The sequence below is a fragment of the Lynx canadensis genome, chromosome E2 (genome assembly GCF_007474595.2).
Source record: "Lynx canadensis isolate LIC74 chromosome E2, mLynCan4.pri.v2, whole genome shotgun sequence".
NCBI classification, from domain to species: Eukaryota; Metazoa; Chordata; class Mammalia; order Carnivora; family Felidae; genus Lynx; species Lynx canadensis.
In genome coordinates this window covers 3,498,661-3,524,626 of record NC_044317.1, presented here as the reverse complement: position 1 = coordinate 3,524,626, position 25,966 = coordinate 3,498,661, and the positions used below count along the sequence as shown (strand labels likewise).

The 25,966-nt window shown below is 64.3% G+C and overlaps 1 protein-coding gene across 6 annotated transcripts in view; it reads left to right on the top strand.

The window, feature by feature from the left end:
* Nucleotides 1–25,750, top strand: part of GSE1 (Gse1 coiled-coil protein) — a 246,305-nt gene extending 220,555 nt beyond the window's left edge. For 4 of the 6 annotated variants that reach the window (XM_030298098.1, XM_030298103.1, XM_030298101.1 and 1 more), the window contains 14 exons: nt 5,796–5,995; nt 10,233–10,411; nt 10,646–10,846; nt 11,371–11,562; nt 11,941–12,239; nt 12,712–13,036; nt 15,022–15,635; nt 16,714–16,826; nt 17,103–17,373; nt 18,867–18,980; nt 19,817–20,170; nt 21,680–21,955; nt 23,873–23,976; nt 24,725–25,750. In XM_030298098.1, coding sequence (XP_030153958.1) covers nt 5,796–5,995; nt 10,233–10,411; nt 10,646–10,846; nt 11,371–11,562; nt 11,941–12,239; nt 12,712–13,036; nt 15,022–15,635; nt 16,714–16,826; nt 17,103–17,373; nt 18,867–18,980; nt 19,817–20,170; nt 21,680–21,955; nt 23,873–23,976; nt 24,725–24,859 — 3,377 coding nt within the window. In that variant the 3' untranslated portion in view covers nt 24,860–25,750. The remainder of the gene's footprint in view (nt 1–5,795; nt 5,996–10,232; nt 10,412–10,645; nt 10,847–11,370; nt 11,563–11,940; nt 12,240–12,711; nt 13,037–15,021; nt 15,636–16,713; nt 16,827–17,102; nt 17,374–18,866; nt 18,981–19,816; nt 20,171–21,679; nt 21,956–23,872; nt 23,977–24,724) is intronic. The other 2 variants (XM_030298099.1, XM_030298100.1) reach the window with 2 other exon arrangements.
* Nucleotides 25,751–25,966: the final 216 nt, after the last annotated feature.

Genomic DNA, 25,966 nt, shown 5'->3' with positions numbered 1-25,966 from the left:
CCTCGTTGAGGCGGGAGGCGGGACCCTGCCCCGCCCGCCAGTGGCCCCCTAGAGTGAGGGCAGGGCTTCCTCTGACACCTGAAATCCTGTTTCAAAGAAAACAGCAGAACAGAACGGCAAAGAGAAGATCCCGCCTAACACGCTGGCCACGTGTGTGTCGGCCGTGCGTTGGCAAGGCTCCCCGGGGTGGCGTTTCCCCGCCGGACCTGCCGCCCCATCTGTCTCCGGGCACAGGTGTGAGCTCGCCGTGCAGGGAGACTTCTGTCTGCAGGGCCCTGGGGATTCTGGAGGCAGGTGGGCAAGGGAGGTCGGGGCTGGAGGAGGGGGGTGGCCAGTGGTGCAGCGGGCCTCCCCCGGCTGTGGTGCTACAACACTGACCTCCCTGGTCACCGGCCACCTCTCCGGAGCCCCCTGCCCTCCGTGTGCCCTACCCCGACAGCGTGGTCGGCAAACGTAGGAGCCCGCTGCCCTCGCCTGCCCACTGGCAAATAATGAGCCCCTGGAAACGGCGTTTCACGAGAAAGACCCACACCCGGCCTTTGCTGCTCTGGGTTTCCCTGACCATCCCGTGATGGTAGATAGGGCCCAGGAACATGCCGGTGGCCGTGTGGCGGGACAGTGTCCTGCACTGTGGAGGTGCGGGTGGGGAGAGCCCCGGGCCCGGAAGCAGGGATACAGCTGCCTCGTGACTCTCTCGGAGGACCTCTCCCCAAACCCACCGGTCGTGGGAGCCGTTGACCCCGGCTGGGCAGGGGCAGCCCTGCGGGCCGTCCCTGCCTCCATGTGCTCCCCGTGGTGTTTGGCCCCTGGAACCTACACGCTTCGATTGCAAAGGGCACGGGGCCACCGTTCTGTTCTGTCGGGCACGTTCTGGGGAGACGGACTCTGGGACCGTCCAGGTTCCGTCCACCTGACACCCCGCCGGCTGGGAGGCTTCCCACGGCCCCTCGGCCTTGCAAGCAAGGGGGGCGTACTGATGGCCAGTCTCCTTTCTGGATCCAAATGGGCCTGGGTCCCCGAGTCCTGGTTGGAAACAGTGGTGGCTGAGTCCGGGGAGGGCAGAGGGCAGCCCCAGAGCTGCGGTCACATGCCCTGCGGTCTGCCTGGGGACCACCCGGGGTTGACCTGGGACAGAACAGACTCCGGGAGGGAGAGGAGGGCCCTGGCGAGCCAGGGACACACAGGGTCCTCGATGCCTCTGCCCCCCACCCCCGCCCCACCCCCCGGTTGTCGTGGCCGTGGGTCCCGGGTCAGCGCCTGTGCTGGTTGAACCTGGGCACAACCCCGCCGAGCTCGGGTGGCCCGACTACAGGGACGGAGGACGTCCCAGGGGCCCTGTTTTTCAGGAGACCAGCCTCTCGTCTCGCCCCTGTCGCCGGGAGCCCGCCTCGCCCTCCGTGCCCTGCAGTCGGGGCGGGCGGTGGTCCTGGACGTCCAGCGGGTGGTGGGCACGTTCGTGGCGGGCTCAGCGCGCGTCTAGGAGAGCCAGCGGCCGTCGTGACGCCGTGGTTTCGTTGCCAGGCCTCCCCCCAACCCTCCCCTCCTGAGTCTGGGGTCTCAGCTGTTAATTACACGTGCCCGGCGGCCTCGGCGCTCATCCTCCAAGTCGGGCGGCCGAGGTGACGGCGAGCGCCGCCTCCTGTCATCCCCCCGCCGCGCGCCTCCAGTTAATTAGGGCGGTCACGGCCTCCTGCCGCAGCGCGAAGCGGGGTCGGGGTGGCCGCTCGCTAATTGTGGGTGCGTGGTCAGGGATCGATCGCCTGTTCTGGCTGGCGAGGGACGCCCGCCGCCCTCCCCCCCCCTCCCCCCAGGGGATTAGGCTGCTAATTGTCGGTGGCCTCCCGGTCCAAGTGCACCTGCGCCCCCGAGCTCCCCCGCCCCTCCCCCCTTGGTGATTAGGAATGAGGTTAATCCAGGGAGGCGAGCTAATGGCGGGGCCCCTTCAGAGGGGGGGCTCGGAGGCCAGGAGGGTGGTCTGAGGGAGGAGGGCCCCTGCGACCTGCGGCCCAGAGCCTGGCGCTTGCAGGGCGGGGTGCGAGGCCCCCCCACCAGAGCCCCATCTGCCTTTGACCCCAGCTTTTCCTGCAGGCTCTTGGCGGCCTCTGCCGTGACCGCAGGTCCTCCTGCTGTGTGTGTGTTTTCCTTCCTGTTTTCGGTCCAGAGCACAAACGTCCACCCTCTCTGCCCCCACGAGCTGAGCGGGAGATGAGCTGCGAGAGCAGGAGACGCAGCAGCCTCACAGAGCCCAGAGGTGGGCACACGCAGATGAAAGGGGTTTCCGCATAGGGTAAAGCAGGAGTCAGCCAGAGGAAGGAACGGAGCCCTGACTCACGGCTGCAGTGTGGACAAACTAAAACACCGCCGGCTGAGTGAAAGGCCAACGCGGAAGGTTCCACACCATGTGATTCTGTTTGTGGGAACCGCCCGGAGTAGGGACGTCCTTGGAGACCAGACGGATTGGGGGCCGGGGTCTAAAGGGTACAGGGTTCCTGTTTGGGGTGATGGCTGCACAGCTGTGAATACGCCGAGGACTGAGGAATTGTGCACTTGAGATGGGGATGGGGGCCGGTTTCTGTGCTGCGGGCATTAGGTCAGTAAAACCATTACAACGCCAGGGGCGCCTGGGGGCCTCAGTCGGTCGGAGCATCTGACTCGTGATTTCCGCTCGGGTCCTGATCTCCCAGTCTGTGAGATCGAGTCCTGCGTTGGGTGCAGAGCCTGCTTGGGATTCCGTCTCTCTCTTTCTCTCCCTCCCTCCCTCCCTCCCTCCCTTTCTCTCTCTCTCTCTTCCCGCCCCGCCCCCCTCCCTCCCTCTCTGCCTGCCCCCTGCTCTTGCATACTCTTCTGTCTCTAAATAAATAAATGCACTTTAAAAAATAAACGAAAGTTAAAAATCTAAATAGCCTACAGGAACGTGCATGGACTGAGCGTCCAGTAGGACAGGTATCGGGAGTGACCCCACGGGTCAGGAAGAAGCCCCTGCTGTCGCGCAGCACCCCCCTCCCCAGCGGGCGGGACCGTCTGGATTCTTGGTGGTGTTGGTGGGACCCACCCGCGTGGCCGTGAGGGTTGTGGCTGCTTCCTGTCGTCCCCCCCCCCCCCCCCCGGGCGCTCGACCTGATAGCGACTCTGTGTCCTTGTGGCCACGTGCAGGTGGGCGTCGGAGGAGCTCCCCGTGGAGGGCTGGGGGGCGGGTGCTCTGCTGGGTGCGTACCCCTGAAGGGGGGGCAGTGCCAGGCCAGGGAGAGAGCTGGCGGCCTGAGAGAGATGTACCCATTTTTCCCCAGTTGCACGAACCTGGGTGAGGGTCCACGAGAGCTGTTCCAGAACCTCAGGGGGGTCACTTTCCAGCCGGGAGCTCCGCTCACAGGGCTGGCCGGATTAGCCTGTGACACCCCACCTGCCCCCTCAGCGGTCCTGAAACTGGCTTCCTAGCGGGGGGGGTGGGGGGTCACCAACTTGACCAGACAGTAGCTTGTCCTAAAACCCCAGAAGCTGTCCCCACTGGGAAGGGAGGGTGGCCAGCGTGTGATATTGGCTCTCCCCCGGTGATCATGACATCTGACCCAGCTAGCTGGGGCTGGCCTGGCCGACTGGGGGTTGCAGCATTCTTGGGGTGTGGGCCGTGGTTGCTGCTTCATCTGGCGGGGATTCGGGGTCACAGTTCAGGGTCAGCAGCCCTCGGGCAGCTCCTTCCTGCCCACGTGGCCAGGCACTGACAGGTGGGATCTGGGAGCGTGGGGCTCCCGGCCTCGGTGTTGTTACCAATATTGCTAGCAGAACGAGCTGCCGGGCCGCTCTGGGGCTTGGCCTGTGGGGTTGGGGCTGGGTGTCTCCCCGTGGGGCTGCTTCGTACAGTTGCCCATGCTGTGCACAAGCCTGGGGAGTCACGTTGAGGAGTCCTGGATGGAAGCACCTTGCTTAGGACAAGGCTCTGTCTTGATGTCGCTGGGGTCTTGATGTCCGGCCGCTCTGCTTCCTGGTTATGCTGCTGAGGCCACTCGGGGCCACGTTCCCAGGGCCTCTGGGGCAGAGAGGAGAGATGGCCCCACGGTGCCGCCCCGGCAGCCGCGCGGCTGTCTGCGCCCGCGAGCCGGAGGCTGCCCTGCCTCCCCCTCAACACAGAGGTTCCATTTGGTAACGTGAGCGTGGCCGCTTGAGACGGTGTGGAGACGAGGGTCCCTCGGGCCCGGGAACGAGGCACGTTTGGAGCGAAATCCAGGAGGACGCCTGCGAACAGACGGGATTCTCCTTCCGCGAGGGGTTGTCTCTGCCGACGCTGCTCCCTCTCTCCCCCGACCCGCGTGGGGCGCTTGCGGACAGAATGGGCCGTCTGAGCCCTTCAGAAGGGTCAGCGTTTGCCCTTTGAGTCCGCGAGCAAGACGGGGCGTCCCCGGGCCGCGTGTGATTGTCCGCGTCCCGGCTGGTGGAGCACGTGGCCGCCTGGGCCCCCGCATCCCACCCCCCGTGGCCGCAGGCGAGCGTGTGCCCCTTGCCCGCCCGGCGCGAGGGCGTCCCAGGCAGCCCCCGCTGCGGTTTGTGCTTTCAGATGCTGTGGCGTCTGCCCGGGGTCCGTGTCGGCCGTCTGTGATGGGGGTGGGGACCACCGGCGTCGCGTGGGCACGTGCCGGGGGTCTCCCTCCTCCTCAGGGTGCAGGGCGTGTGTGTTTGTGCGACACACTTTGTTGAGCCTGGGTGGGGATCTCGGGGACCCCTCCCCCCGACACTGCTGGAGGCCCCAGGGCCGGGGCGTGCCTGAGTCACAGGGAGGTCAAGGCTGGTGCCTGCTGGAGGTGGGGAGCCGGGAGCAGGACGCACTTGAACACCGTTACTGCCCGGCTCATACGTTCCCCGTCCTGGCCGCCCCTCCCGGGGGAGCAGCCGGCCAGCTTGGCCGTGCACCCGAGCTTTCTCCCTTGGGACCCCGGAATGCTTTCCCCCCGGGCCCTGCCCACCCCACCCTCCATGCCCTCTAGAAACGCCGGGTCCCCCGCTTCCTGACTCTGCCCACCCCATCCCACCTCCGGGGGGACCTCCGCTGGGTGTGACGTTGGGGTACAGGATTCCTTTTGGGGGACAGAAGCGATCTGGAGTCAGGTAGCAGCGATGATTGCACAACCCAGTGAATGTGCTAGAAGCCACCAGCCTCTACGCTTTCAATGGCGAATTAGGTCTCAGTTTTTAAAATTTGAGAACGGGCTGCAGGTGATACTTGAGAAACGAAAAAGAAAGCGTCCCTCGGCCGCTTCTCTGTGTCCCTGCCTCGTGCCCGGCCCATCCAGCCCTGTGACCCTTGCTTTGCTGGCCGCTCGGGCATCCTGCGTGCCCTGCCTTTTCCTGCAGCCCCTCTACCTGCAAGCGGGGGGCTCGGGGCCTGTTAGGAGCTGGGGGGGAGGGGGGGTTCTGGCTGTGGCCTCGTGGAGGGGGAGGTCCGGTCCGGCTGCTGTGTTGACCGGGTCCCACCCAGCCAGGGGCAGCCCCCGACGGCGCACATCCTGCCTGTGTGATGTGGGACGTGGGCTCGTGGCCCCGAGCTGCGATGGGACACGTCTCTCGTGTTGGGGCCCGTGTCTCCGTCAGCGTCCGAGGGGGCGGCCCTTCCTGCCTGCCCTCGCCTCGGGCTGGGGCTTGGGTGAGGGGCGCTGGGCCTTGAAGCCAGAGAGGGAGTGCGGCGCGGCCCGAGGTGGCCGGGGAAGCAGGTTCCCTGCCTGTCCGCAGGCTGCATGGGGCTGGGGACGGCCGCAGCCCTCCGTGGGCGTGGCCCCCGCTCAGCCTCCCGCGTCCTTCTCCCGCAGGGTCTTCGCTGAGCAGCGAGTCGTCCCCCGTGTCCTCACCGGCCACCAACCACAGCTCTCCCGCCAGCACGCCCAAGCGCGTGCCCATGGGCCCCGTCATCGTCCCCCCTGGGGGCCACAGTGTGCCCAGCACCCCCCCCGTGGTGACCATCGCCCCGACCAAGACCGTCAATGGCGTCTGGAGGAGTGAGAACCGACAGGTGAGCCGGGGGGCGGCCGGGGGGGGGGGGGCACAGCTGCCGGGAAGGGGGGGCCCGTCTCGGGATTGCGGCCGCTCGCCCTGACTCGCTCTCGTGAGCCCGACCCCCGTGCGGGGCAGGGCGACGGGACACCCGCCCGGAGGGCCGGGTGTTGGAAGAGAATCCCCGGGCTTCAGTCAGGCCGCCGGCACCGAGCACCCCTCCAGGGGCTCCCACGACAGGTTTGTTCTTTGTGTCCCCCGAGGCTGGGGGTCTGGGACCCCGGCACCGGCTTCCTCCCGAGGCCTCTCTCTCTGGCCTGTAGACGCCGTCTTCTCATCCGGGGCCTGGTCTGCTTTCTCTGACGACACCGGTCCTGTGGGATCGGGGCCCGCCCGAATGACCTCACCTTTAGTTACCTCCTCCAAGGCCCCGTCTCCAACACGCTCCCAGGGTCGGCACTCCACCGTGAGAAGTTGAGGGGGACACGGCTCAGTCCGGAGCCCCGCGTGAGCCCCGCGTGAGGTGCTTCACAGGTGGCAAAGGTGACACAGGGTGGCTGTTCTGATTACCTGCCTCTCGAACACGGGACGGAAGTGGGGAAAAGGCCGCTGGGTGTTCTCGTGTGTCCCTCTTTCCTGTTTCTGTCCTGGCGTCTGAAGGCCCCGCACTTGGGGTTCCCCTGGGTGTGGCTGTTGCCACGGTGTCCTGCCAGTGCGGGAGGCCTGGGAGGGTTCCTTTGTTCCTGCCTCGGCTGACCCCCCCCACCCGCACCCGGGTACCCCTAACCAAGGGGGGCGTGTGGAGCAGGGGTGAGAGGATACTTCTGGGCTTTTCTGCTGAGTCCCCAGAGAGGTGGTAGTACTTAGAAATACTAATTAGTTAAGCGACCGACTTGGGCTCTGGTCATGATCTCACGGTCCGTGAGTTCGAGCCCCGCGTCGGGCTCTGTGCTGACAGCTCAGAGCCTGGAGCCTGCTTCAGATTCTGTGTCTCCCTCTCTCTCTGCCCCTCCCCTGCTCGTACTCTGTCTGTCTCTCTCTCCCTCTCTCTCTCTCTCTCAAAAATAAACATAAAAAAAAATACCAGCTAAACCACAAGACAAGTGGAAGAGGGGAGTCAGTTGGGCACCAGCCTCCCCCCACCGCTACCCCCTGGTCATCCAGTAGATAGTACATCTGCCTTTCTTCTGCCCTGGGGGTGGGAGGTAGCCAGCCTCTGTCCCCAGAGGGGGTGGGGGTGACCCTTGGGCAGGGTGAGGACCCTCCTGGGTGTGGCCCTGGCTTGGCCCCATGTCCGAGGTGGCCATTGCTTAGCCCTCTGTGCAGTTTGAGAGCAGGAGAGACCAGGTGGGGCCTGGCGGGCAGATTCCAGCCAGAGGGGTTTGGAGACCCCTGAGCTGCCCCTGGGCCTGGTTCGAGGGAGGGTCGGGTCTTCCCCGGGACCTTCTGCCTCCGGAGGGACTCTTTGCCTCTCGCTGTCAGCCGCCTGGCGATCCACCTTGACCTCAGGGCCCCAGCCACCCGACTCGGACCCTGACTCGTCACCACTCCTTGCCTCTCCCGGACTCACTCGGCCCCGGGTCGTTTCCGGATCCTGCCCTGTCCCTGGCTCAGCACTGGCTGGTGACAGCCGCCATGGGACGCCTGCTGTCTTCCCCTCCTCCAGCACCTGTGCCCTGGCACCCCGCGGAGGGTCCTGACTGCCTCAGAAACGTTTAGTAGCCCCAGAGAAAGGGCCGTGATGGATCTGCTCCGGCCATTTACCACCACGGCGCTTAATGAAACACTAACGCCACCAGGGAGGGCGGCGGGAAGGGAACTGCATTAGCAGATGATGTATGGCTCATCAGCTTCTCACAAAGGCTCAGTGGAGAATGTAATCCTTCTGGGGAGGGGAGGCGGGGAGGGGAGGCGGGGAGGAGAGCCGCTTCCCCAAGTGGTGGCACAGGAGTGGGGGGGGGATCCCGCAAGGTGGGGAGGCATAGGGGCGGGGCCCTGGGCCTGTCACCGGGGTCGCCAGGGCCCTGTTTCCCAGGTAGTGGGAGCTGCAGAGGACAGCTGAAATGAAAAATGGTCTATTTTCGGGCTAACAGAGCATGTCGGGCCTGTCTGCCTGGAGCCCTCTCTCTAATCACCAGAGAAGGATTTTCCTCCCTCCCGCCCACCCCCTTGCGGCCCTTTCACCTCCGAGGCTGTGCCTGCGGCCGCAGCCCTGAAACAAAAGCCGCCCCCAGATGCTCCCTGCCGCTCGTCTGTCTGCCAGGGCGGCGGTGGGAGCCCGGCGCGCTCCTGGGGTGCCCCACGGTGGCCTGGCCCCGGTTGGGGGCTGCGCCCTGGACCCCGGGGCAGCCCCTGCGCGCCCCCAGAGGGCCGCCCCCGTTCCCAGGTGCCTGTCGCAAGCGTGGCTGGGCTCCAGCCAGACGGAAGGCGTGTGGGTCCGGCCCGTCGCACCCCCTGCTCGCCCGCCAGCCCCTCCCCCAGGCTCTCCAGCGCCTTGTTTGTCCTCTGCCGCCGGGAAGGTGCCATCTGGCCCGGCCGCCTGCAAGCAGGGCTTTGTCCCGCTGAGGGGGAGAAGGGGCCGCCGGGGCCGGTGCGCTCGGGGCCCCTCCCGCGTGGCAGGGGCCGCCCCCGGGGGCACTTCCCTCTGCCGTTGATTCCGCGAGCGGTGGCTGACGCACGTGGAGGTGGGTGACGGCCTGGTTTGGGGAGAGACGCCCGGAGCTTCTCCCCAGATGTTGTTCTAGGGTCCAGGACCCCCTCCGAGGATTCTGTGGTCCTGGGTGGATGGCCCGGCCCCCCCCCCCCCCCCCAGGCTGCCACCTCTGTCCTGCTCTGGCCCAGGGGGGCGGGGTTGTCCTGGCCAGCCTGAGGGCAGCGTCCAGGGTGCCTGGAGTCCCCTTCAGTGCCGGGCACCCCCTGTCCAGTCCGTCCCAGACCACGGGCACAGGGCCTCCTCCGGCTCACAGTGGCCCCCGTGAGGCCAGAGCGTGGCAGCAGGTGGGTGTAGGGGCTCATGCAAGCCTGCCCCGCACCAGGTGGTGGGCGTGTGGGCGGACCTGGCAAGCCCTGTCCTGACAAAGGCCCCTGAGACGCTGGTGTGGGCGGGCGACCGGCTGCCGCTTCACCCTCCTCGCCTCCGTTTCCGCCCGTCCGTCCCTGTCACGCTAGGAGCCGGTGCTGCGATTGGGACGCTTGACAGATGGGGAAACCGAGGCACGGGGCCGTTATGGGTCTCACCCGGGGTCTCCAGAACCGGACAGGAGCCGTCTTCAATAAGGCTGTGGGGGGAGCCCACCCTGCTGTCCACATAGGTGTGGGCCCTTGTATAGAAGTCTCTGGAAAATCGTGGGGCTGGGAGTTCTGGGCTGCTTGCTCGGACCTCGGGTGTGGGTGCGTGTGTCCCCCCCCCCGCCTCGACACCTGCCATGTGAACCGCACCCCCCCCCTTCGGGGAAGGGCGAGTCGGAATTCGCGAACCTGCAAGGACCCCGCCGTGAGCGGAGGGGCCGTGCCAGCGTGTGGGAAGGAACAGATGTTGCCGCTCATTAAAAATTCCAATCAGCGGCCTGTCTCCTTCAATTAATTATCACTGATGTGTCTTCTGGAGGCCCGGGGAGGGCGCGGCGGCCTGGCACCGGCCTGCCGGGTAGATGTGCCTGACGGCCGGGGCCTCCTTGCCTGGCCCCCACCGTCCGCTCCTGCCCCACCTCGCGTGCGGGCCTGAGGCGGCTGCTGGGGTCAGAGGGCACGGCCGCAGAGATGAACTTGGGGCTCCGCTGCTCACACCCCCCAACCGAGCCGGAGGGCCTCGGGCGTGGGGGAGGGTCTGGGGAGCGGGAGCATCTTCTCGGCACGGGGCTCGGCCTCCAGATGCCCGGCGGTCCACTCCTGGACGCGTCCCTCAGCCTGCCAGCTCCTGGAGACCGTCAAAAGGCCGTGGCTCCCTGTCGTTTTAGGGGTGCCTGGTGTTTTGTGGCACGGCGGGAACACCATGGTTTGCGGGTTGACTGGCCTGGGCTCGACCCCCTGAGCCCCGCCTGCTTTCTCCCGGCCCTGGTTTTCGGTCTGCTGACGGGCGCGGCCAGACCTGATGCCCAGGGGAGAGCCCGGCATCACGGCCCGTGTCCTCTCTTCTCACCGTGCCGCCGCCTCCGTGCAGCGCGTTTGGGTAGAGACCCTCCAGGAAGGCGCACCTCAGAGCGGGCGCCGAAACCTGGCCCCGCGCCCCTGCCTGACTCCTGCTCTCTGTCCTCCAGCAGGACGCCGGCTCTCGGGGCGGCGGCGGCGGCGGTCGGGAGCGCCTCATCGTGGAGCCCCCGCTGCCCCAGGAGAAGGCGGGGGGCCCCGCCATCCCCTCCCACCTGCTCAGCACCCCCTACCCTTTCGGCATCTCCCCCAGCTCCGTGGTGCAAGACTCGCGCTTCCCACCGCTCAAGTAAGTGCGGATCGGGGGCTGGGGGTGCAGGGGGTGCAGCGGGCACGTGCGCCTGGGGTCTGGATCCCGGGGGCCCCGGGGCGCCTCCCGGCCGTGGGTGGCAAGCCCGTGCCCGCTGCCGAACGGCGAGGGCCACGCAGGCCCCGGGAGCCAGCAGTAGCTGCCTGCCTCTCGTCAGCGGGTTCCCCCGCCCTCCGCCGTCCTTCCCTCATCAACCCGTCCCCGCCCCCGCAGCCTGCAGCGGCCTGTGCACCACGTGGTGCCCCCGAGCACCGTGACCGAGGACTACCTGAGGAGCTTCCGGCCCTACCACACCACCGAGGACCTCCGCATGACCTCCCTGCCTCCCCTGGGCCTGGACCCGGCCGCCGCGGCCGCCGCCTACTATCACCCCAGCTACCTGGCCCCGCACCCCTTCCCCCACCCAGCCTTCAGGTGAGACGCCCCAGTGAGTCCTCCGGGACCGTCCCCCCACGTGGCCTCACGTCCTGGGGCCGGGCTCTGCGTCTCGAGCAGCCCCCGAACCTTCCAAGTTGGCTGCTGGCCCGTGGCGGGAACCCTCCCCCCTGCCCCCTGGGCCGCCAGTTCCCCTCTTGCTGGCTGTTTCACTGGCCTCGCTTAGACGAGGGGCCCTTTGCCGCGTGACGGAGAAGCCCCAGGCGGAGTGTGCCCCGCGTCTCTGCTCTGTGTCGGGGCTTCCCGAATCCCGACCCGGCGAGTTACGGGGAGCGGGCTGCTGGCTCGCGCGGGGCCTCGGGCCTCGAGCTGCTGTTGCCCAGCGGCCCTTCGGGCGGGGCTTTGCGGCTGGCCGTAGCCGTGGCCTCTGTCTGCGGGGCCTTTGTAGGCTCGCGGCCCTCCTGCCCTGTCCCCCGTGCTCACGGCACCGCACGCCTGCTGACGGGGCCGGGGTTTATTTGCTTTGCCTTTGCTTCTCACTCGACCCCGTCTTCCCTGCACAGGATGGACGACTCCTACTGCTTGTCGGCCCTACGGTCCCCCTTCTACCCCATCCCCACGCCCGGCTCCCTGCCCCCGCTGCACCCATCGGCTATGCATCTCCACCTGTCCGGGGTCCGCTATCCCCCCGAGCTCTCCCACTCGTCCCTGGCGGCGCTGCACTCGGAGCGGATGTCCGGCCTCAGTGCCGAGAGGTAAGCCGCGTGCCGGGCTGGGGCGGCCCCCGCGCTGGCCGCCCCGACGGAGCGGCTGGGCCAGCGCCCGTGTCCGCGGTCTCCTCGCCTGCAAGGTGGGGGCGGTGGCGGGTGCCCGGCGGCTCTGTGGTCCACGGCCCGCCTCCTGGCGCGAGCGCCCAGTGAGGCTTGGGGGCCTGGCGCGCGGCACACGGCCCAGAGCCCTCTGAGTCCCTCGGGGGTTAACGAGAGCGGGGGGGGGGGGGGGGCCGCGCACCTGCTCCCGCTGTGCAGGTCGGGCTGCCGGGGTCCCGCTCCTGGGAGTTGTCGCTGGGGGCCCGTGTCCGGTCCCCTCTGGGTCCGCACGGGCCGTCACCAGCTGTTCCCGTTTGCCCGCAGGCTACAGCTGGACGAGGAGCTGAGGCGCGAGCGGGAGCGGGAAGCCGACCGCGAGCGCGAGAAGGAGCGCGAGCGCGAGAAGGAGCGCGAGCGCGAGAAGGAGCTGGAACGGGAGCGGGAGAAGGAGCGCGAGCGGGAGCTGGAGCGCCAGCGGGAGCAGCGGGCCCGCGAGAAGGAGCTGCTGGCGGCCAAGGCGCTGGAGCCGGCCTTCCTGCCCGTGGCCGAGCTGCACGGGCTGCGGAGCCACGCCGCGGAGGAGCGGGCCAAGCCCTCGGAGCAGCTGACCCCCACGCGCCCAGGTACCGCGGCGGGCAGCTGCCGGCCTCACCGCGTGGCCCTCCCCAGGCCACAGCCTCGAGGTGGCTGCTGAGCAGGGCGCGAGCGGGGAAGGGACGCGCGCCTGGTAGTAAAGCGCGGCGAAAGCGTTAGGAGGTGGCGGATGAGTTTTGAGGCTTTTCTTTTCTTAACCTACTTTGTTTCGCTGCGAGTACACGCGATCAGACTTTTACGAGGGCTTGTGCACGACGGGCGGGCTCGCGTGACTCTGGAGAATTCGGTCTGCTCTCGTGAGCCGGCGCCTGCCTGCTCAGTCCGGCACCTGGCGGGGCTGCCCGAGAGCAGCGCCCGCCACCGGGTGTCCAGGGGTGGGGTGGGGGTGGGGAGGGTGTCTTCCTGGAAGGGCGGCAGGAGAGCAGGGGAGGCTCGGGCTGGGCCCGGGGCGCCGCGGTCCTGCCCTGACGGCCTTCCCCCCCCCCCCCCCCCCCCCCACAGAGAAGCTGAAGGAGGCAGGTCTGCAAGCCCCGAAGCCCGTGCAGCACCCCTTGCACCCGACGCCCGCCCCCCACCACAGCGTGCCCAGCCTCCTCTCCAACCACAGCATCTTCTCGCTGCCGGGCAGCAGCGCGGCCACGGCCCTCCTGATCCAGCGCACCAACGAGGAGGAGAAGTGGCTGGCGCGGCAGCGGAGGCTGCGGCAGGAGAAGGAGGACCGGCAGTCCCAGGTGTCCGAGTTCCGGCAGCAGGTGCTGGAGCAGCACTTGGACATGGGCCGGCCCCCGGCGCCCGCGGAGGCGGAGCACAGGCCCGACAGCGCCAGGTGGGGCCCCCAGGAGGGAAGGGGCGTTCGCCCGCAGCCCGCCGTTCGCCCGGCCTCCCGAGTGCTTCCGCTCGTCCCTGCTCTGACCCCGTGAGGAGGTTGAGCCTCCGAGCAGGGAAAGGAGGCGCTCGGAGGGGCCCGTCCCCGAGAAACGGCGCCGGCCGGAGCCAGGGCCTTCCCGCAGAGCCCGGCTGTGTCCCTGCAGGGATGGTCGTGGCACTTGGGGGGGAGTGGGGGTGCGTGAGAAGCTTTAATTGACGATTATACCCGTTCTTGCCATCTTTCTCTGCTTTCAAGCCCAAACGTCTTTTAATGAGAACGGGGACTGCGTTTAATTTTTATTTCAGTGAGAAATCAAGTTTGTTGCTGTTGTGATAACAGCCACTTGCCGGCCCCGGATTCCCCAGGAGGCCGTCCCTGGGTCCCCCAGCTGGGGACAAGTCTTGCCTTGTGAGCTGGGCCCCTTCTTACCCTCACAGCTGCACCCTGAGCCCCCCCCCACCTGTCGGTCTGGCTGTCACCTAGTGTCTCTTGTCCCATCCTCCGTCCCCCTCATCGGCCAGAGTTGGGGGAGAGGCCCGGGCCACGTCTCAGGGACACGGGATACTAGACGCCCGTCTTCTCAGTTGTGCACAAAGGAGGACGGGTGGGGAGGTCTGTGGAATGTTTCCCGGCTCTCGGCGTCTGGGATGCTGTCTGGGTCGGAGGCTCTTGGAACGTCCACGTGCTCCTTCCCTCTTGGGCTCGGCTGGGCTGGTGTGACTGGGGGTACGTGGTAGCTGGGCCCTCCGCCCCGGCTGAGTGTCCCCGCAGCCGACAGCCTGCAGCGAGGGTCCCCTCTGCTTCTCTGAGGCCCCACAGAGGCCAGGTCTCTGAGCCCTCTCACACCCCGGGGCCTGGAGAGCAGCCGGCGCCCCTCGACACCTCCTGATAAAACCTGGGTGTTCTGGCTCCCACGGGGGTCTTCCTCTGCCCGAGGGCCCAGCATCCCAGCCCCGCCGCCGCCGTGAGCCTCCCTCCGCCTCGGGATCTAGCAGGCCTCCTGGCCTCCGTGGTCCCAGCTTGCTCGGCCTTACAGAGGCGTGAACTTGACGTCTGACGGGCCCTTGTGTTCTGGGTTAGAAAACCATTCAGTGTTTGGCTCTGGGGCATGAAATAGTATCCCACTGACGGGTTTTCCTTGGCTTGCTTACTTAAGGACACACGGCTTCTCGATACGGTTCCCTCTTGTCCTCTGCTGATCTCAGGTGCCGTGGCCTCGGGGTTTTCTCCCAGCCTGTGTTTGGGAGTCACGTGGTGGCTGTGCTGAAATGTCCCCCCTCCTTGGCCAGAGCCCCAGGGCCCTGCTAGGACAGTGGCAGAGCGTCTAGCGGGTGGAAGGTCCCTTCCAGGTCCCACCCCGCCTGAGCGTCAGGGGCGCGATGCCCCGGCCGGTGTCTGGGCTCCCTGAAGCCCCGGTGGGTGTGGCTTCTCCTCTGGGGCCCCGTGGGGTTGCCGCCCTTGCTGCTGGGGAGCCCTAGGGTTGAGCGACAGCACAGACCCGTACTAGCTGTGAGGGTCTCCCCCAAAGCCGGCCTCCCCCACCCCACTGGGCTGGGCAGGCACCTGCGGGAGGAGAGTGGCACGTCTGGGGGTGGGTGCCGCTAACAAGACCATGCCCGTGGCGTGGGAACCTTGTCCTTTCCGTGACGGGTCTGCCCGTGGAAAACAAAGACGGGGGCCTCTCCTCACAGAGTTTCGGGAAGCGGCGGAACAGAATAAGCTAGGTCACGGGTGGGACACGGGAGAGGAAGCAGGTCCGCCCGAACCTGCCTTAGCTGTGTGGAGGGCAAGTGGAACCCACAGGCGGTAGCCTGCCCGGTGGCTTGGAAGGGGCTCTCGGGGGAGTTCCCGTCCGGGCCACCCCGAGCCGCCTCTCGCCCCCGGGTGGGCAGCCTGGAGGTGACCGCTGCCACGACTCACGGCCTGCTCCGCTCGCTCCCCAGGCCGGGACCGAACCGTCAGGAGCCGGGCAGCCGAGACCCCCCGCAGCACTTTGGCGGGCCCCCGCCCCTCATCTCGCCCAAGCCCCAGCACCACTCCGTGCCCACGGGCCTCTGGAACCCCGTGTCCCTGATGGACAGCACCCTGGAGACGCGGCGGGCCCCCGAGAGCCACCCCCTGCACAGCCACCCCGCCCCGTTCGAGCCCGGCCGCCAGGCGGCCGTCCCCCTGGTGAAGGTGGAGCGGGTCTACTGCGCGGAGAAGGCCGAGGAGGGGCCCCGGAAGCGAGAGGCCGCCCCCCTGGACAAGTACCAGCCGCCCCCACGGGAGGCGGGAAGCCTGGAGCACCAGGCCTTCGCCCACGGGCCCGCGCCCTTCCTGGCTGAGCTCGAGAAGTCCACGCAGACCCTCCTGGGCCAGCAGCGGGCCCCCCTCTCCCAGCCGGCGCCCTTCGGGGAGCTCCCCGGGCCCCTGAAGCCGGGCTCGCCCTACCGGCCCGCGGCCCCCCGGGGCCCCGACCCCGCCTACATCTACGACGAGTTCCTGCAGCAGCGCCGGAAGCTGGTCAGCAAGCTGGACCTGGAGGAGCGCAGGCGGCGAGAAGCCCAGGAGAAAGGTGGGGTGTCCCTGGGGGCCCTGACCTCCCGGGACCGGGGGCGCCCGCCACCCCGCACCCCCCGTTCCCGCTTCCCGCTGCTCGCGAGACAGACCGGGGGCCCGCCGGCGCTGTTATGGCGCAGACTGTCCCGAAAAAGCCAAGTGGGAGACGGTTCCACAGACACGCGTCTCATAAGTGAGGAACCGAGGCTGACGAGACGGTTTTAAATATTAATCGTCCGGCGTAACAGGGGAGGAGGCTGTCGTCAGAGCAGGACCGGGCCCGGCGGGGGTTTCCTCACGGGGGTGGGGTGGGGCAGGAGGTCTGGCCCCCTCCTCCTCCCGCAGGGGTCGGGGTTCGGCCAGCGGGCCCGGGGTGAGAGCGGCTGTCCCCACCCCTCCCCACCTGCACACCCTGTCTGCCCAGGAGGCGTCGGGGGCTGCTCCAGAACAATGTCTTTTCTCCTGCTGGAAACCACCAGTCCTGTTGAAGTCAGCCTCTTAGCCAGAAGCTGGGGCCAAGGCCAAGTTTTCCCGGCTTGTTGGGCTAGGCTAGGCTCAGGGCCCAAGAAGTATTTCCCTCCGCCACTTGCCTCGTGAGGGAGGACGAGGGGGTGCCCCGGGGTGCAGGGGTGCTGCTCTCCGCATGTGCGTGCCCTGAGCCTCTGGTGGGGACTCGAGTGTGCCTGTCCCCTCCTGAGTAGTGGACCCAGATGGCAGGAGGGACTCGATGTGCACGAGTGGCCTTGGGTTGCCGAGGACACGGCCCCAGGCCTGTGTGACGAATGTCCCTGCAGAGGGATCCGCTCAGGCCGCCTCAGCCTGGTCACCTGGGATCCGAGGGAAGCCTGACGCCGGTCTCCTGCATTTCCCACTGCCCCCCTCCCTCCCCCCCGCCTCGAAGTCCTAGGACTATGGGTTAATGCACATTTACAGATGGGGTAAAAGGAGTCTGGGTCGTGGGGTGCGCAGAGGGGCCGGCAGGGCTTGGGCTGAGGGGGTGCGTCTGCACACACGTCCCAGAGACGTCCCGCGTGTGCGTCCGCCCGAGCCCTGAGGCTCCCGGCCCGGCTGAACGGGGCCGTTCTCGCTGCCAGGGTACTACTACGACCTGGACGACTCGTACGACGAGAGCGATGAGGACGAGGTCAGGGCCCACCTCCGCTGCGTGGCCGAGCAGCCGCCGCTCAAGCTGGACACGTCCTCCGAGGTATCTGGGATCCCCTCCCTGCCGGGCCAGGGGCTGGGCTGCAGGCGCCCCCGTCAGTGCCTGCTCCTTGGCCTTGCTCCCACCGTCCCGGTCAGCCCCACACCTGCGGGACCCCTGCGCTCTGACCGCCCCCCCCCCCCACCCCCCACCCCGGCGAGCCGTCGGCCCCGAGTTCGCCCGCGCGTGGGCTTCAAGGACTCCAGGAGGGCCCCTGGGACGGTGGAAGCAGGCCACGGCCGGGGCTTTCAGACTCCTTTGTTTTCTTTCCCGATCTAGAAGCTAGAGTTTTTGCAACTTTTTGGCTTGACCACCCAACAGCAGAAGGAGGAATTGTTGACCCAGAAGCGGAGGAAGCGGCGGCGGATGCTGAGAGAGAGAAGCCCGTCGCCCCCGACGGTTCAGAACAAGCGGCAGACGCCTTCGCCGAGACTCGCACTGTCCACGCGCTACAGCCCCGACGACATGAACAACAGCCCCAACTTCGAGGAGAAGAAGAAGTTCCTGACGATCTTCAACCTGACTCACGTCAGCGCCGAGAAGAGGAAAGGTAGGACCGGGCGTGGGGCTCGCGGGCGGCCACGAGACTGCGGAGAGGCAGGGGCCGTGGGCCCCCGGGGGATGTCCCGCACCTCGCTCTTGGTGGAATCTGAGAACACGGGGGCCCGGGGCTCTCTCGGTTCCCTCCGGCGCCAGGGAGGCAGCCGCTCGGCTCTCACGCGCCTGCCCCGGGGTCTGTCCCGCATCTAACTTCTCTCCATCCCAGACGCAGATTGCCCTGGTCAAAGCGCGTTTGCTCTTGTCGCGTCCCGGGTGGAACAGAAGGCTTGGGGGTGGGGGGGGGGGGTTCTGTATGTAAAAGTCGCTGCGAGCTGGACTTGCATTCAAGCCACTCTTGTCACTTGTCAGACCTCCTGGCACCTGGGACGGCAGGCGGGGCAACCTCCCAGCCCCGGGTGCAGGGGGAGGTGCGCCTGCCTGCGCAGGGGGCGTTTCTGCTTGGCCGGTGCCCACGGGAGGCTTCTTGTTCCGGCCACAGTGGGCTCGGGACCAGCACACGCTGCCTTCGGACGGTCTGCCCTGGAAGACGCTTCCAGATCCTTCCGGCCACCCATCCGTGTGGGGGCCGACTCTTTGGGCCAGAACGTAGTGCAGAGGAGGGGTGGGGTCTGAACACCTTCTGGTATCCCTTTCCTCGGTCTGCCCCACACGCTCGCTTACTTAGCTCCAGGATGTGGGTTCAGCTGAGAACCCGGCCTGTCTGGGGAGCTCGTGTGCACGCTTCCAAGCCCTCCTCGCTGACCCCAGGTGGTCACTTCTCTCTGGAAAGAAGTCGGAAGGAAAGCGGACCTGCTTCCCGGTGCATGTAGTTGGCGTGCGGCGATTTCCTTTTCGTTCTTAACCAGTAAACTGGGGGTCTTGCTTTCTCTTCAAGAGACGGTGACATGGTGGGCACCAGGACCGGTCCCTGGGAACAGCCACAGTTCTGTTTGTAAAAGAGCGTCTTTCTGCCTGACCTGAGTCCTAGAGGGAGCCACCGGTGATGCAGCCACTTTGTCAAGAGCTCGCAGTGGCAGACATCACAGGCTCTGGTTCCGTCTCAGTAGATGGCAACGCGCCCCAAAGCAGCCTGTACTTCCGGGGTGCTGGGTGGATCTGGATCTTTGGGGTGGTTCTTCTGTGTTGGGATTTTTTTTTTTTTTTTTTTTTTTTTTTTTTTTTTTTTTTTTTTTTTTTGTCTTCGAAGTAAGAACACATCCTCGGAAGTCCTCTCAGAAGGTCATAGGAACCCGTTATTTTGCTGTTACACACACAGCGATCTTTGGAACGCATCTCTAATGCTCTGCAGAAGCTGAGCGGAATCTGGGCTCACCCTAAACCGAAGGTTTCTTTCCTTAAACACAGCCTGTCCCTTGGTGCTTGCTTTGCTCCTGGTTTAGAGAACCTGCAGCTGCCGGGCACGGCCTGGGCTGGACGCCTGCTCCCCTCTCCTCTCGGAGGTGCTGCGACCGTGGTGTTAATCTCGGGCTGCTTTTCTCATAGACAAAGAGAAACTTGTTGAAATGCTCCATGCCATGAAGCAGAAGGCACTGTCCGTGGTGGTGGCGGACCCGCTCAGGAACTCTCCGAGGGACAGTCCTGCTATCTCCCTGAGCGGTAAGGCCCAGGGCGGGAAGGACAGCCCCTTCCGCCCCCGCCTGGGACTGTCCCACAGGCTGCCCGAGGTCAGAGGCGGCCGCTCAGGGTCTCTTCTTCATCACGAATCTCTTCCTCCTGGAAAGGGTGTCTCTCGGTCTCTCTCGCGCCCTCCCTCTCGCTCGCTCTCTCTCTCGCACAAGCTTCCTGCACCATTGGGAAGGCTGTTCTCTGGACGGAGCAGGAGAGCGCAAAGTCAGAGCTGGGAGCCCAGGGGGCGGGTCCCGGCTTCCGCAGGGCCGCGTGGCAGGGCTGTGTGCGGCGGTTCGGGCAGGCCACGGCCGTCACCGCCAGGGCCTCGGGAGCCCCAGGCCCCGTGTTTCAGCACCTGCTGCTTCGGGGCCCTGCGTTCGCGCTGCTCTTTGTCTTGCTTGTTCTGCCCTCAGGCCTCTCCGACACCTGCTGTCACACCTCCTCCTCTCCCTCTCTCGCTCTCTCTCATGCTACGCTGCCGAGTGGAGCAGGAAATCTCTTTGGTCCGGCCCTGCTCTCAAATCCTAACGTGGTCTTTCTTGTCGGGTTGGGCCTCGTGACTTCGACCTCTTGGTAGCCACTTGCTTCTTCCTTCAGATTCTCTCTCTTCCCAGATGCCTTCCTGGGGCGCCTCTCGAGGACGGACTTGCCGCTGAACGCAGCCCCACCTTCCAACCGCGCGCGCTCACGAGGACGTTTCATTACACGGTCCCCCGGGTCTCTGTCCTTTGTGCTAGGTCTTCCTTAAACGTAAGCTCTGGAGGTCAGGGTCGGCCTGTTGGCTCGGCGCTCTTAACATCTCCCCCGCTTTCTGTCTCTGCAAGAACCAGCCACGCAGCCGACCTCTCTGGATGCGGAGAAGCCTGTGGGTGTCGCTGCTTCCCTGGCTGACGTCCCAAAGGCCACGGAGCCTGGGAGACTGGAGCAGCTGTGGCCCCAGGAGCCCGCTCCTGCCGGCGGCGAGAAGGCCAGGCTGAGCGAGGCCCCCGGGGGCAAGAAGGGCGTGAGCATGCTCCATTACATCCGGGGCCCCGCGCCCAAGGACATTCCCGTGCCGCTGTCCCACAGCATCAACGGGAAGAGCAAGCCGTGGGAGCCCTTCATGGCGGAGGAGTTTGCGCATCAGTTCCACGAGTCTGTGCTGCAGTCCACCCAGAAGGCCCTGCAGAAGCACAAAGGTAACGAGGCGGCCCGGCCCGGCCCTGCTCCCGCGTCCCTGCGGCAGCTGGGGCTCGCCCCTTAAGCTCGGCGCGCACGGGGCCCCTGCGGCGGGGCCGAGAACTCTCAGGTGCCGGCGGGAGCCCGGGTGATGCTGGTGCCCCCGGTCTGCCGACCGCCCTCCGGGAAAAGTTAGCAGGTGACGCCGTCTGAGTTGAGTTAGAGGCGCTTCCTTTCAATTAGGCCAGGTGAGGGGCCTCCCCCGCGCAGACAGGATCCGGTCCTTCTGCAGCTCGGTGACTTTGCGCCGTTGCCACACAGACTCGCCTGGGAATCTCCCCGCCCTTTGATGACTAGACCCAGCAGGTGTTTGCTCCAGCGACCCCAGAGAGCGTTTTGTAACACCTGAGGCCCCCCCCCCCCCGTTCACTGCCCTCAGACGATTTGGTGGGAGAACAGGGGTCCTGACAGCTGGTTCTCACGGAGTCAGAGGTTGAAACTGATTAGGAAAGAATCCCCGGGGATTAAAGGACTACGGACTTTAAGAGAAACTTGCGTGTGCCCCAACAGCCAGAAAAAATAACTGGGTTATTAGGCCCGAGCATGTCTGTCCCTGCCAGCCCTGGGAGCTGGATAGAGGACGTGTCTGTGGACTCAGGTCGGGTGCCGGGTCGGCGCCAGCCGAGTTACCGCTGGCATCGGCGATGCCAGGATACCCAAAGGCAAAGGGTGGCCGTTTTCGCAGTGAGACTCGGGAGTGCTTCACTGGATGCGTGTCATGAATTTGCTGCGAAGAATTCCCCTTTGCAAGGAGAGCGTGTTTGGACGAGCCGGCTCGGGGAAAGGCCCCGTGCCCTTCCCAGACACACCTCACAGAGGCTTTCCTGGGGCCCTAGGACCCACGTTTCCCGCCTTGTCTTACACCGGCCCTTTTCTTGACGTGTAGCGTGCAGCCGTTTCCTCAGGAGTTTGTTTTTTTTAAGTTTGTTTATTTTGAGAGCAGAGCAGGGCACGTGCTTTGAGCGGGTGAGGGGCAGAGAGAGAGAGTCCTGAGCAGCGCAGAGCCCAGTGTGAGGCCCGGTCTCACAGACGGCGAGCCAAAGTCAAGTCACTTACCCGACCGAGCCACCCAGGTGCCCCATTTCCTCAGACAAGTCCACCGAGCGCGTCCCAGAGACCCGCAGAGGCTGCTGTCTACACTGGAGGCGGTGTGCCCGCGTTAGAACACGCCCCACCGGGCCGTGGTTCGAGGCAGCGCACGCCTCCTGTAAACGGGTCCCAATGGCAGCTGACGCTGGATGTGACTGGGGGGGGACTGCGGGACCCCGGGGCGGGCTGCACACCTACGTCAGGCCCCATTTCCTGGCACAGGACACTGACACTTGGGGCTTGGCGTGGCAGAGCTCACACCCTCGTTGGGACTCAGTGCGGGGCTGTCGCGGTCTCTGTGGCTCTGCGACCTTGCCGTGGAGCGCCGTCTTTGATCTCTGAAGGACGGGGGCCTGTGACCTGCCCGTTCCCCCCCGCAGGGAACGTGGCCGTGCTGTCTGCGGAGCAGAACCACAAAATGGACACGTCCATCCACTACAACATTCCCGAGCTGCAGTCGTCCAGCCGGCTCCCTGTGCCCCCGCACAACGGGCAGCAGGAGGCCCCCACCGGGAGGAAGGGCCCCCTCACGCAGGAAATGGACCAGGCCTCGGAGGACGACGACGAAGACGGGGAGGAGGACGACGACGAGCCCCCCAGGCGCAAGTGGCAAGGGATTGAGGCCATTTTTGAAGCTTATCAGGAACACCTAGAAGGTATGGGAGTGGGCGCAGGGCCGCGGGGAGGTGACAGCATGCTTACTGGACCGCCCCGTCCCTGTGGGACCTCACTGCTAGCCCGGGGGACGGTTTGTGCGTGGTGACCCTGGCGCTCGGGGACCGTCCTCAGCCAACTCTGCCTGTTTCAAGAACTGTTGTCAGGCTTCTGCAGGCGCCCCAGCTTCCAGACATGAGGCCCCGGTCACTGGAGAAGTTTAAGTACCGCTCGTCCCCGCCCAGCGTGACGGCCCACACCTGGGCCGCGCTTTCTGTGCCGTCTGCCGCCATACTTAGAAATGTCCCATCGGCCCTGACTGTGGCCGCACACACGGGGCCTGAAAACAGAAGGTGTGTTAACTCAGCCGAGTGCCTCAAGGCTGCTGGCGGTTCCCCCACAGGCTCGTCGCCCTCGTGGGGCACGGGTGGGGTCACGAGGCTTGGGCGCTATCCTTGTGCTTCTGGTACGCTGCCTCCTTTCCCTGCCCCCTCGGTTTCCTCAAGAGGACTCCCCTGACCTCCAAGGCTGCAGTGCTCGTGCTCCCCCTCCTGGCTGGATCGGAGTTGGGGAGCACCAGTCACGGCCGGCAGAGTTCGGTATCCAGAGCCAGCGTAGAGTGTTTTTTAATGTGGCGGAGCAAAGCGTGTCCAGCTTCTCTGGGTTTGTTTTTTGGTGCCTTGTTTGGGAATCCCTCTCTGCCCCAAGGATGTGATGATTCTGTCCATTTCCTTAAATTCAGGTTTCGCATTTCTTACGCCTAGAATTCATTTAACTTCACCGTTCCCACCTGGGCAACCCCTGATCCTGGCGGGTTTCGGCATCCTCCTGGCCGCTCCCCGTGGGCCCCCTGCTCTCGGCTGTCCGCAGGCACTCACCTCTCGGACAGCCCCCCCTGTTCTTGGCCCTTGGGCTTCTCCCAGGGATTTCAAGATCGCCGCCTCGTTTGCGCCACCCCGAAAATCCCTATGCAAATTTTCAGTTGTGTTGAATTTACAGATTTGGAGAGAATGGATCTTTTTCATGATGACGTTATTCCGTGAATCTGGCATTAAATTGCATTAAGTAACTTTTGCTGGTTTTTTGCCCTGAGCGGGGCCTTTTTTATTAGACTTACTTAGGTACCAGGTGCGTTTTTCAGTTTTTGTTGTCCCTTATTCCTCAGGTAGTCCTAGCTGGTCAGACCTTCTGTGATAGTTTAGTTCTCTCCTTGAGCTCTGGGCTCTTGAACAGAGAGTGGCAGTGACAGAGAGCCGCTTCTCTGGTTTATGAACCTTGGGGACAAAATAGAGGTCCTCATTCCTGCCGAGTTGGCCGCAGAGGACTTGTCAGAGTTCGTGTTTCCGGTGGAGAGTTCAGCGTTCGTGTTTTCTGATGTTGCTTGTTCCGGGCCGCATTCGTTAGCGCTTTTAACAACTTCAGTCTGTGTGCTGAGGGGGCAGGAGGCTGCTTTTAGTGCCCCTCCTTGCGCTGTCCCTTCTGTAGGCTGTCCGCTGGGTCTCCCGGGTCTCCATTCTCAAAGCGCTTCATAGAAAAGCAGGGACTTGTCCTTGACCCTTGCAAGTTTGAAGCCACTCCTGTGAAAAGCAGGCCCAGTATCTTGTGACAAGGCAGAGATTTTACTAATTAGAATTCTATTTTCGGTTTCTAAGTTTACTCTGGCCTTGTAGCAGCTTATTACAAGCTCTCAGACCTCTCACTGTACCCTTCCTTTTGAAAAACGTGTTTTGCAACCACCACTTTCCCCTTAAGGAGTTCCTAGTAGCCTTTTGGCCACCGGGCTGGGTTTCCCTGTGCCCATCAGAGGGCGGGGAGCAGTGCGGCCCCGAGGAGAGCACCGCAAGAAGGGCGACCCCGGCCAGGCCCGTGGCCCCTACACACACACGCACAGAGCAGCTCGACGCGGCTTGTCTTTTCAGAGCAAAATCTGGAGCGGCAGGTGTTGCAGACGCAGTGCAGGCGGCTGGAGGCACAGCATTATAGCCTCAGCCTCACAGCCGAGCAGCTCTCTCACAGCATGGCGGTGAGTGCCACCGGGGAAGAGGGGCCGGGGTGGGGGGGGGGGGGCGGGCAGGTACCTAAGACACAGCCAGCTTTGTTGAACCTAAGCTTGCGTCTGTCCCCCATACAGACAAGTTCTGAGGGGTGGGAATACTGCTCCTAGGAGGCTAACAGGTGTAGTCTTGGGCGGGGAGTTCAGGAGCCCGAGGGTTCCCCAAGATTGAGCTAAGGAGAATACCCTGTTCACTTACCAGGGTATTGGTTCTGGAAGGGAGAAGAGGCTATTTGCATATCCCTTTGGGGGAGGTGTTACCCGTATGTCTCCCCCTACGGTGATTGGCTGAGGGGGATGGAAGACGATATTACAGGGGGAGCAAAGCTGTCGCACCCCAGCCCCCTTCCTCCTGCAGCCGATGACGGGAGCAACTCCCTGGCATCCTCCCGGCTCGTGGGGACCTGGGGTGCAGCTCTTGGCCGGTCCTGAGCAGCCACAGTTGTGTAGTATGAGCTAATTTTTAAAATCTCAGGGTTGGTGTTGAGCCAGCAACAGACCCTGGTTTTAGGAGACGGACCAGATACTGGGAGAACCCAAGGCTTCGGTCACGGTTTGAACGGGTTCTTCCAGAGACCACCGCCCGAATCCTGAGCTGGGAAGGGGAAGTTTCCAGACTAGAGGTTGGCCTTTCCCCCCCGCCCCGGTGCATTCATGCATCACACACACTTCCTTACCGGGAGATGAGTGTTTTACCTGAATCAATCTCTCTCTCCAGGAGTTGAGGAGCCAGAAACAGAAGATTGTTTCCGAGAGGGAGCGACTCCAGGCAGAACTGGATCACTTAAGGAAGTGCCTTGTGTTGCCTGCAATGCACTGGCCTAGAGGTTACTTTAAGGGATATCCTAGGTGACGGTTTCCCTTGTGCTAGGCCGAACCTATAGTATAGAAATATTATCTATTTTATTACCTTGAATATTTAATATTTTTCACTGGGAGGTTTGAAGCTTAAAATTTAAAAAAAAGAAAAAAAAAAAAAGAAAAAAAAAGAGAATGTGCCATGCATGAAGCAAAGGACTCCAGGCCCCAGAAGAACGAACCCGCCTTGACTTCAATGCAACGGAATCACCTTTGTCATTCAGCGAGCAACCGACTAGGACGCCCATCGTTCTTTTTGTTTGGTCTTTTCTTTTCTTTTTAAAGGTGGTTTTCTTCTTCCCCCACGCCATTATTTTCTAGTCTGAAAGTGAAGGCTCCCTTACCAACACTAAAACTGTATCATTGAGGGCCCCTAGGTGCGGAATAACGGATCAGGCCGACTGTGTTGGGTTTCTGGTGTGGCCACGCGGCTCCCCGCCTCCTCGAGCCCCCCCCCCCCCCCCCCCCCCCCGTCCCCTTCCGCCCCCGGCGCGGGGTCGGCCTCGCTCCTCCCCAGGACGGACACCGGCTTCGGCAGAAGGAAGGCAGGGTGCATTTTCCTGGCAAAGGGCTTATTTGTTTGTTACTTTTCTGCAAAATTTTCTCCGAAGCAACAGGTCCTAGGAGCCCACAAAGCACCAATACCGAAGCCTCACCCACAGGCTTTCCCCCGGAAAAGCTCTTATCTAAAGTGTATCACCCAACTGAAGGTACCTTTTTACTACTCCGTGGGGGAAAATGTACAGAGCTCTATGTATACATACGGTCACACCCACGAAATTGTTACTGCGGTGGGTTGTGTTTTCATACAAACGTAAATTTTGAGAGAAAAGTCAAAGGTGCTTCAGCCTTGTACTGTGTATATATATTAAAAAAAAAAAACAAAGTTTTGTATGTTTTTATTACTTTAATTATTGTTATAAAAAGCCTGCCATTTTTAAATATGTGGTTTGGGGGGATTTTTGTTTGTTTGTTTTCCTGTTTGGGGGTTCTGTTTGTTTTTTTGCTTTTGTTTTCCTGGGCAAAAAAACTTGCTTTTAGTGTTTGTACTGCTGCTGGTCAGGACATTAAACTATTGAAGTGTTTTTAACAATTAAAGAAG